This window comes from Galeopterus variegatus, unplaced genomic scaffold (assembly GCF_000696425.1).
Source record: "Galeopterus variegatus unplaced genomic scaffold, G_variegatus-3.0.2 Scaffold4572, whole genome shotgun sequence".
NCBI classification, from domain to species: Eukaryota; Metazoa; Chordata; class Mammalia; order Dermoptera; family Cynocephalidae; genus Galeopterus; species Galeopterus variegatus.
In genome coordinates this window covers 156069-166977 of record NW_007730683.1, presented here as the reverse complement: position 1 = coordinate 166977, position 10909 = coordinate 156069, and the positions used below count along the sequence as shown (strand labels likewise).

The 10909-nt window shown below is 49.8% G+C and overlaps 1 protein-coding gene across 1 annotated transcript in view; it reads left to right on the top strand.

Annotated features, from left to right (window-relative positions):
• SCRN1 (secernin 1) overlaps nt 1-10568 on the top strand; it is a 25137-nt gene extending 14569 nt beyond the window's left edge. Inside the window, exons 4-5 of the mRNA XM_008587852.1 lie at nt 7941-8121; nt 10312-10568. Of these exons, the coding sequence (XP_008586074.1) occupies nt 7941-8121; nt 10312-10470 (340 nt within the window). The 3' untranslated portion in view covers nt 10471-10568. The remainder of the gene's footprint in view (nt 1-7940; nt 8122-10311) is intronic.
• The last annotated feature ends 341 nt before the right edge of the window (nt 10569-10909 follow it).

Below are 10909 nucleotides of genomic sequence, written 5' to 3'. Positions count from 1 at the left end.
CGCACTCGGGAGAGTGCAGCGCTTGGGAGCACAGCAGTGCTCTTGCCGCGGGTTTGGATCCTATATAGGGATGGCCGGTGCGCTCACTGGCTGAGTGCGGTGCAGGCGACACCAAGCCAAGGGTTGTGATCCCCTTGCTGGTCACGAAAAAGACAAAAGAAAAAAAGGAATGTGACTTTGGGCAAAGCACTTAGCTTCCATGAGCCTCAGCCATCTCATCTGTAAAATGGGATGGAAGCTTTTGCTCTGCCTTGTTCACTGCTGTATCCCTAAGTACCTAGAGCAGTATCTAATACTAAGTCAGGACTCAACACGTATTTACTGAATGAATGAATAAATGAATAAGAATACCATGAGAATTGAGAGCAAAGACATTGAAAATTATGATGTGCTACAAAGTATTAGAGAATTTCATGATAATTTTGTTGTTCTTCCCCAAATGAGAAAACAAACAATTGGAGAGCAGATCTTTTACACTGACTTGGTGCACCCATCACGAGATTTTGGAAGGAAAAAGGGCAGATGAGGCAAAGGTGCCTCCAGGGGAGCCTGTTTCTTGGCTGTGCCTCAAAGTGTCACTCGAAGCCAGCATTCTGTGGGAATCTGAGATCCTGGAAGCCATGTGGTGCTTCGTGTCGTGAGACTGCATGTCTCCGACCTTAGATTTATTCCCGTGGGAGCTGAAGGCTGGAGGGACAGGGCTTCCTGTAGTGTTGCTCATGGTTGCGTTAGTTTAATTGTCCCTCATGCGGGTGCCTTTAAAGTAGCTCAGCGGCTTTAAACCCATGCACTAACCAGCCACTGGGCTGTCTTTTGCTACTGAAGCACTTCCTCCTTTTGGCCTATCATCTTGTGTTCATGTCACACCATGGCATGGAGGGGCTGAGAGGCCAGAGTGAATTCTCGGTTCGGTGACCTCTCTGGAGGTCAGCTAGAGTCAGCCCTGAAGACAGAAGCAGAATCACCTTTCGGGAGCCTTCTCAGATGTGTCCCGCATCAGAGCCATCCACGGGACACTCTGGGAGCTCCAGGCACATGCTGGAAGGGGCCTCGTCCTGCCCAGGGGGTTGTAAATGGCCGGGTGTATCCTTAATTGGCATACATTTATTCAAGTGGCATTTAAGAAACTACCATCTGTGATTCACATGTGGGAAAATGTCAGAGTATCTCCTTGTCTATTTGGAATTTTAAATGTGATTTTCAATAAGGATTGGCAAGAAATCAGAATGTTTGGGAACCACTGAGTCCATTCCTCTTTTCTGGATACCTGGGCACAAATGGTAAAACCTGGATTGTAGATAATTCCCACATCCTGGTTTAAATAAATAGTCATATCATTACAGTTTATTATCAGCAATAATTTTTATTCAGTGTCAAAAAAATCTCCCTTTAACCATCTTGACAAATTTATGCTTTATATTTTTTTAGCAGTTAAAGATGCTGACTTCCTTATAGACTTTGAAAAAGATCCTTGGAGAGCTTTGGCTGCTTTAAATATTATGTAAACTTCCATGTGTTTACTATTATAATTTTTTAATAAAACAGGTAGATGGGAGAGAGAAGCATATGGTCCCTCATATCTTAGAAAAGCCACCAGACACCCTTGCTGATTAAACTAACCTCCTCACTGCAGAGTGTGGAGTGGGAATGAAGAGCTTTCTCATCTTTTTGTTGTACTATTATCCTATACATTGGATGTCCTGTATATTGGCAGAAGACCATGACTGTGGTTAGCATGAACTTACTGAAGTTGGAGGCACAAGTTCACAGGCCTCACGACATAGAAATAGAAATAAGCTATTTTTAGAAGCTGGAAGGGACTGTAGAGATCACTTTAGTCCAGACGAGAGTCTGAGAGGAACAATGACGGGCTCCACAGATGGGCAGAGGCAGAGGGGGGCTTGCACCCCCAGTTCCCTGCCCCCACTACCCTGAGGTGGTTCAGCTGAGTGGGAGCTGCCAGGCTGTCGCCTCCCCCATGGGGTCAGTGTGTCAGAAGAGTACAGAGATGCATAGTAGGGAAAGCACTGAGGTTGTAGGAATGAAAGGACAGGTTTCCTGGTGACGGTATCACTCCCACTGGGGCTATTGAGTGGTGGAAAAAAGCAGTGTGCTGCAGGGACTGTGTGAGGAAGCATTGCATATGCAAACACCATTCATGGTCTGGGGCGGGTGGGAGATGGGGGTGGGGGGTGCCTGCACCAGGCCCACTGGAAAGCCCAGCAGCCCAGGTGGGAGCCACACTGTGCCCAGTTTTGCCCAGCTCAGAGCTCCAGAACTGAGCAGGTGTGAACTGAGCAGGTTTGGCTGCTGGATGGGAGCCTGGGAGTGTCTGCTGTGGAACGGTTCCTGCGCCAGCCTGGGAGGCTGCAGGTCACTGTCTGCTGACTAGGCCATGATGTGCGCTGACTTTTCAGGAAACCCTCCGTGCTTTCTGGTGCTGGAAGGTAGGATGCTTGCCTGGCTCTTGGTAGGCAGCTGTGTGGCCAGAAACCAGAGGTAGCTCAGAGGCAGTTAGTTCTGGATGTCCCTTGTGCTGGGCACGTTCTGTCTCCCTCCCCCTCCTCCTATTGTCCATTCCCCTCCCCCCCCCCCCCCCCCCTTCCCCCTCCCCTGCACCCCCCCCCCCCCCCCCCCTTCCCCCTCCCCTGCACCCCCCCCCCCCCCCCCCCTTCCCCCTCCCCTGCACCCCCCCCCCCCCCCCCCCTTCCCCCTCCCCTGCACCCCCCCCCCCCCCCCCCCTTCCCCCTCCCCTGCACCCCCCCCCCCCCCCCCCCTTCCCCCTCCCCTGCACCCCCCCCCCCCCCCCCCCTTCCCCCTCCCCTGCACCCCCCCCCCCCCCCCCCCTTCCCCCTCCCCTGCACCCCCCCCCCCCCCCCCCCTTCCCCCTCCCCTGCACCCCCCCCCCCCCCCCCCCTTCCCCCTCCCCTGCACCCCCCCCCCCCCCCCCCCTCTCTGTCTCCCTCCATTATCCTCTGCAGTGAACCCTCAAACTGCAGCCCTTTTGCAGAATCCGCTGACTCACCCATTATTTAACTTCATGTAACCACGATTGGTGTAGATAGTTTTAAGTTTTGCATTAATTCCTTTTTCACATTCAACATTCAGAAGAAGGGAAAAGGAATGATCTATTCAAGAGGCAGTAGGAAGTGGACGTGTGTGTTCCTTCCGTGCAATGCTTGCTCCCCTGTGTCTTTGGGGGACTTCCTTTGATGATGGCTGGGGAGGGAAGTCCTTGGTACAGTCCAGTCTGGCTTGCCTTGTGCTTTGCAGCAGATCGGGCTGAGGATGGGAACAGTCTCTGGCACATATTTGTATGACCTGCAGAGAACAGCAGAGAACCTGACCCTTGTCTTTAACCAGTACTGCCCACTTCACCATCTTGGGGTACAAAGGTCTCACTGCTTTTAATATTTGAATTAAATTGGCCCGAGCCCCAGTTTTGCATATGTGATCAGTGTCTTTCTTTTCTCACTTGAGCCCTCTTTCCAGTGCTGTCATCAGGGAGCTACCCTTGGAGGTCATTTCTCACTGTCAACAGTAGTGCTTTGTGGACTTGGAGATGTTACCAATCCCTGGGGTCTTATTAAAATGTGGATTCTGATTCAGCAGGATGGGGTGGGGCCTGAGGTTCTGTAGGTGATGCGACGCTGCAAGTCCAAGGTCACAATTTGGGTAGCAAGGGTTATTGGTTCCCATTCCTTTTCAGATCATGGCATACATGAAAATATCTGTCTGGCACACTGCTGGGGCTGCTTTGGCTGCCTCCAGTCCTGGATACCTCAGAGCTGAGGGAATCAATATCCCAGCTCATTTCTAACCCACTCGAAGCACCTTGGGGTGGGCCAGGGAACACCAGTTGAGGGGAGAGAAAATGTCCAAATCTAACAAATCCAGTCTCTACAGGGGTGTGGGGGCTCATCCTCTATTCTTATTATTGCAGGCACTGCCCCATGGTGTGGCTGAAAACAGGCCACCCTTAGGGCCCACAGGTGCCATGCCTGCCAGGAGTGGCCCTCTGATCCAGCAGGGTTTTCTCTGGGTGTAGAGAGGGAGTATAAGGCTATCCCCAGTGTTACAGTCGACTGCAGTCACCCCACACCCCGTTGGCCAGGGATCCCAGGCTGCAGCTCTTTACATGCGCTGCTGTGTGTGTNGGGTGCCTTTAAAGTAGCTCAGCGGCTTTAAACCCATGCACTAACCAGCCACTGGGCTGTCCTTTGCTACTGAAGCACTTCCTCCTTTTGGCCTATCATCTTGTGTTCATGTCACACCATGGCATGGAGGGGCTGAGAAGCCAGAGTGAATTCTCGGTTCGGTGACCTCTCTGGAGGTCAGCTAGAGTCAGCCCTGAAGACAGAAGCAGAATCACCTTTCGGGAGCCTTCTCAGATGTGTCCCGCATCAGAGCCATCCACGGGACACTCTGGGAGCTCCAGGCACATGCTGGAAGGGGCCTCGTCCTGCCCAGGGGGTTGTACATGGCCGGGTGTATCCTTAATTGGCATACATTTATTCAAGTGGCATTTAAGAAACTACCATCTGTGATTCACATGTGGGAAAATGTCAGAGTATCTCCTTGTCTATTTGGAATTTTAAATGTGATTTTCAATAAGGATTGGCAAGAAATCAGAATGTTTGGGAACCACTGAGTCCATTCCTCTTTTCTGGATACCTGGGCACAAATGGTAAAACCTGGATTGTAGATAATTCCCACATCCTGGTTTAAATAAATAGTCATATCATTACAGTTTATTATCAGCAATAATTTTTATTCAGTGTCAAAAAAATCTCCCTTTAACCATCTTGACAAATTTATGCTTTATATTTTTTTAGCAGTTAAAGATGCTGACTTCCTTATAGACTTTGAAAAAGATCCTTGGAGAGCTTTGGCTGCTTTAAATATTATGTAAACTTCCATGTGTTTACTATTATAATTTTTTAATAAAACAGGTAGATGGGAGAGAGAAGCATATGGTCCCTCATATCTTAGAAAAGCCACCAGACACCCTTGCTGATTAAACTAACCTCCTCACTGCAGAGTGTGGAGTGGGAATGAAGAGCTTTCTCATCTTTTTGTTGTACTATTATCCTATACATTGGATGTCCTGTATATTGGCAGAAGACCATGACTGTGGTTAGCATGAACTTACTGAAGTTGGAGGCACAAGTTCACAGGCCTCACGACATAGAAATAGAAATAAGCTATTTTTAGAAGCTGGAAGGGACTGTAGAGATCACTTTAGTCCAGACGAGAGTCTGAGAGGAACAATGACGGGCTCCACAGATGGGCAGAGGCAGAGGGGGGCTTGCACCCCCAGTTCCCTGCCCCCACTACCCTGAGGTGGTTCAGCTGAGTGGGAGCTGCCAGGCTGTCGCCTCCCCCATGGGGTCAGTGTGTCAGAAGAGTACAGAGATGCATAGTAGGGAAAGCACTGAGGTTGTAGGAATGAAAGGACAGGTTTCCTGGTGATGGTATCGCTCCCACTGGGGCTATTGAGTGGTGGAAAAAAGCAGTGTGCTGCAGGGACTGTGTGAGGAAGCATTGCATATGCAAACACCATTCATGGTCTGGGGCGGGTGGGAGATGGGGGTGGGGGGTGCCTGCACCAGGCCCACTGGAAAGCCCAGCAGCCCAGGTGGGAGCCACACTGTGCCCAGTTTTGCCCAGCTCAGAGCTCCAGAACTGAGCAGGTGTGAACTGAGCAGGTTTGGCTGCTGGATGGGAGCCTGGGAGTGTCTGCTGTGGAACGGTTTCTGCGCCAGCCTGGGAGGCTGTAGGTCACTGTCTGCTGACTAGGCCATGATGTGCGCTGACTTTTCAGGAAACCCTCCGTGCTTTCTGGTGCTGGAAGGTAGGATGCTTGCCTGGCTCTTGGTAGGCAGCTGTGTGGCCAGAAACCAGAGGTAGCTCAGAGGCAGTTAGTTCTGGATGTCCCTTGTGCTGGGCACGTTCTGTCTCCCTCCCCCTCCTCCTATTGTCCATTCCCCTCCCCCCCTCCCCTTCCTGTCTCCCTCCATTCTCCCCTCTCTGTCTCCCTCCATTATCCTCTGCAGTGAACCCTCAAACTGCAGCCCTTTTGCAGAATCCGCTGACTCACCCATTAGAAAATTTAACTTCATGTAACCACGATTGGTGTAGATAGTTTTAAGTTTTGCATTAATTCCTTTTTCACATTCAACATTCAGAAGAAGGGAAAAGGAATGATCTATTCAAGAGGCAGTAGGAAGTGGACGTGTGTGTTCCTTCCGTGCAATGCTTGCTCCCCTGTGTCTTTGGGGGACTTCCTTTGATGATGGCTGGGGAGGGAAGTCCTTGGTACAGTCCAGTCTGGCTTGCCTTGTGCTTTGCAGCAGATCGGGCTGAGGATGGGAACAGTCTCTGGCACATATTTGTATGACCTGCAGAGAACAGCAGAGAACCTGGCCCTTGTCTTTAACCAGTACTGCCCACTTCACCATCTTGGGGTACAAAGGTCTCACTGCTTTTAATATTTGAATTAAATTGGCCCAAGCCCCAGTTTTGCATATGTGATCAGTGTCTTTCTTTTCTCACTTGAGCCCTCTTTCTAGTGCTGTCATCAGGGAGCTACCCTTGGAGGTCATTTCTCACTGTCTACAGTAGTGCTTTGTGGACTTGGAGATGTTACCAATCCCTGGGGTCTTGTTAAAATGTGGATTCTGATTCAGCAGGATGGGGTGGGGCCTGGGGTTCTGTAGGTGATGCTGACGCTGCAAGTCCAAGGTCACAATTTGGGTAGCAAGGGTTTTGGTTCCCATTCCTTTTCAGATCATGGCATACATGAAAATATCTGTCTGGCACACTGCTGGGGCTGCTTTGGCTGCCTCCAGTCCTGGATACCTCAGAGCTGAGGGAATCAATATCCCAGCTGATTTCTAACCCACTTGAAGCACCTTGGGGTGGGCCAGGGAATACCAGTTGAGGGGAGAGAAAATGTCCAAATCTAACAAATCCAGTCTCTACAGGGGTGTGGGGGGGCTCATTCTCTATTCTTATTATTGCAGGCACTGCCCCATGGTGTGGCTGAAAACAGGCCACCCTTAGGGCCCACAGGTGCCATGCCTGCCAGGAGTGGCCCTCTGATCCAGCAGGGTTTTCTCTGGGTGTAGAGAGGGAGTATAAGGCTATCCCCAGTGTTACAGTCGACTGCAGTCACCCCACACCCCGTTGGCCAGGGATCCCAGGCTGCAGCTCTTTACATGCGCTGCTGTGTGTGTGTGTGATGCATGCCCAGGTAGGCACAAGTACACACATGCATGCACATGCACACACATGCATGCATGCATTCACATAGCCATCTTCTCTAAGATGACCCATTCTGCCAAAAGAGCTGAATCGAAAAGAGTAGGAGGTATTAGCCACCCACTGTGCCCAGCACTGGCTCTCTCACACAACAGACTTCTGTTTTCTGTAGCGTGTCCCCTTTGGGGCCTCTGGGATCCTTTTCTGTCATCTGTCTTAATCTGTCTCTTCCTTGAGTCTATCAGAGATATTCCAAAGATTTTTTAATAAGGTAGAATCTCAGAAAACAAAAGCAAAAGCCCCTTCCTTTCCAGAAGGCCACTTCCAGCAAACCATGTTAGAAAAAGGGGCAGACCTTGTTCACTCAGATAGATGGCCCATTCCACCCTTTCCTCAGAACACCGCCTGCCATGTGCTTTTCTTTACGCAACTAAAAGGGGCCTCTCAAAAGGTCTTCCCAGAACAAAGTCTGTTTTGATGTCTTCTCATTGTAAATAGGAATTTGCAAATGGCTGTCAGTTTTACCAAAATAGCTACTAAAACATGCAGTTGCATCTCTCTTGTCATACATACCCCCCTTCCTACCAAGTTGGCTCAGGAAATGTTAGCAGAATAAAAGGACAATCTTTGGGTGTCCCATGCTCAGTCTGGCTGAAGCGCCTCTCCTTTCTCTCCAGGTCCATATTCAAGCCTTTCATCTTTGTTGATGATGTAAAACTTGTCCCCAAAGCACAGTCTCCCTGCTTTGGAGATGATGACCCTGCCAAAAAGGAGCCTCGATTCCAGGAGAAACCAGACCGCCGGCATGAGCTGTACAAGGCCCATGAGTGGGCACGCACTGTCATCGAAAGTGACCAGGTGAGCTTGGCTGAGGGCCTGTGGGGGGTGGGCTGGGTCATGGAGGAAGCTCATCCCTCCCCACCGCCCACCGCCCCTGCACATCTGGGGCTCCTCCCAGAGAGCCTAGAATGCTGGTGTTAATTTTCCTACCCTGTCTCCCGAAACTAAATAAATGAAGCCTCTACTTTTGCTGTTATTCTGGGACTTAGTAGGTTAAGAATATCTTTCATTTACTGTTTACTTAAGAATAGAAGTGTGCAGCTCCAGTAGGATGACTGTTTATCTGCTGTCTAAAATTATTTGTATACTTTTGGGAGTAAAAATTTGTACTTGACGGCAACACTTTATTTAAAGATGCCATCAGATGCAGTTTCAAAGAAGTAACTCTTCAAAAAGGTTCTGGAGATAGATGGTTGTGATGGTTACACAACAGCATGAATGTACTTAATGCTACTGATCTGTACATTTAAAAATGGTTAAAATGGGAAATGTTATGCTATGTATATTTTACCATAATACAAACACGGTTTGAAAAACCATTCTGTAGCTCAGTTGGTTAGAACGTAGTCTTATAACACCAAGGTCACAGGTTTGATCCCCATACTGGCCAGCCGCCAAAAAAGAAAGAAAGAAACATTCTCAATTCCCAGTTTTTTTTTAAAGTCTTCAAAGTGCAACCACCCCCGCTCACAAAGCTTTAGTTAATAGTTACAAGATCCAGTTCAAACAAGAAAAACACCCAATATCTGGCCCCTAGCACCCAATATATGCCTACAGCAGCCATTAGTGATAGATTTTTATATAAAATTCAGGCCTATATTTTGCTGGAGGAAGGAAAAATGTGGTGATGAGTCACTCATCTGCTTCCCCAAGCATTTATGTAACAACTTTTAATAGGTCGAATTTGTCCTGAAGAAAAGGGCCACCTTCTGGGTAGATTGGTACATATATTTTGCGTGGACTGGCCGAGTTTATTTTCTTATATGTGGCGTGGTGGACTATATGAAAAGGACCACACCAGCAGTAAGTCCAAATGAATTCGGAAAGTTTCTCTGAGAAGGGCATTCTCACTGTTTGGAACTTGCTCTTCTGTTCCACAGAAATGACCATTTTGACACGCCAAGTCCCACAGGTGTCTTATGTCTGTCCTTCCTGCCAGACAATTTCCCTGGAACCGTGAAGGCTGCTGCTGAACGCAGCCGAGTTTTCTCCGGGGCTGTCCAAATTAGTGCCTGACTGTGCTTATTTTCTAGGAGGATGAGACAGTAAGCCCCAGGTAGACTAAAAACATCACTCTGTGGTGTCTGGTTTTGTGGGTATTTGGCAATTAGGAGGCAGAGGTAGAAAAGTCCCTGTGTTCAGAGAGACGATTCTGATGAGGTTGGTGGGCTTCGAAATTCAGAAATGACTCTTAGTTTCAGTCACAGCAGTGCTAGGAACTGTGGATGGTGGCGGGAGCAGCTTCTCAGTTCTGGGACTAATTGGGCAGATGGAAGCTTTTCGCTGTCATCCTCTGTAAATGAGCCTTTCTGCTTGGGAGAAGAGATCGCACCATCTCAGAAAAAGACTGAATAAGGGGTAGACGTGGCATGTGCGTATTCATTGATCCTGCTATGTGTACCTGCTATGTCCCAGCCACTGCAGGGCAGAGGTGAGCCCACTTCCCACTCCCTGGGAGATCACGGTGTAATAGGGGACACAGCCACATAGGCACACCGTCACAGGAGAGGGTGAGAACGGCATGGCAGGAGTGAGGCATTGTGCTGTGGGGTCCAGAGGAAAGGCTTTCCGAGGGGCTGAAGATGGGTGCAAGGTGGCGATGCGCTGAGGGAGGACGGCCCTCCAGGGGGCGGGCGCCCGTGCAGTGGCGGGGAAGGGGATGGTGGGGGAGGATGCAGTGGATTTCGTCTGGCTGAAGGGGAGGGAGGCATGTGGCAGGAGGTCAGGCAGGCAAGAGCCTTGTACAAGGGCCTTCCCTAAATGTCACCCAGGAGTCTGGCTTTTGTCCTGAGGGCAGCGGGGAGCTGTGTAGCATTCTCAGTAGGCAGTGACAGAACCACAGTGGCATTCTAGAGCGATCCCCCAGGCCATCATGTGGGAAACAGATGGGAGGGGCGGACGGGACTGCCAGACCCCCCTGGTTTTCTGTGTCCACTGCGGCGACCCTGTTGTTTTGCTGACACGTAAAGCAGCCGTGTCTTTCCTCAGGAGCAAGGTCGCATGCTGAGGAAGACCATGCTGGAGCTGGAGAAGCAAGGCCTGGAAGCCATGGAAGAAATCTTGGCCAGCTCCGGGTCCCTGGACCCCGCCGAAGTGGGAGATCTTTTCTATGACTGTGTCGACACGGAGATTAAGTTCTTTAAGTGAAGTAGGCATTCCTCTCCCCTCCTTATTTAAAACTTCCCACCTTACTAAATGACCAGCAAACAAACCACTCTCCTGTTTGAGTAAAATGAGAAAGTTAAGATGTGGCCTCCTTTTCTGAAGCCAGATTGAATGTCACCTTGTATTCTGCCTTGAATCCTGAAGTGTCCCCTTCCTCTGCGATGTAACATGTATCCCATTTGCGTGTTGTTCGTTTGTGTGACTATTTGTGGACTTTAAGCTGCTATCATCGTGTTTCAGTGACAATGGACACATGAGCCTTTTTCGAGAGGACTAGAGATCAGGACTGGAGAGACGGGTTCCATGGTGTGGGCTGGCAGGAAAAGCGCTCTCTGAAGCGTTGGCCTTGCTCTCAGTGACAGTTTGGTCCGGGTGAACGAGGGTGTTCTGCACGCACAGGGCTCCTGTGTGTGTGTGTGTG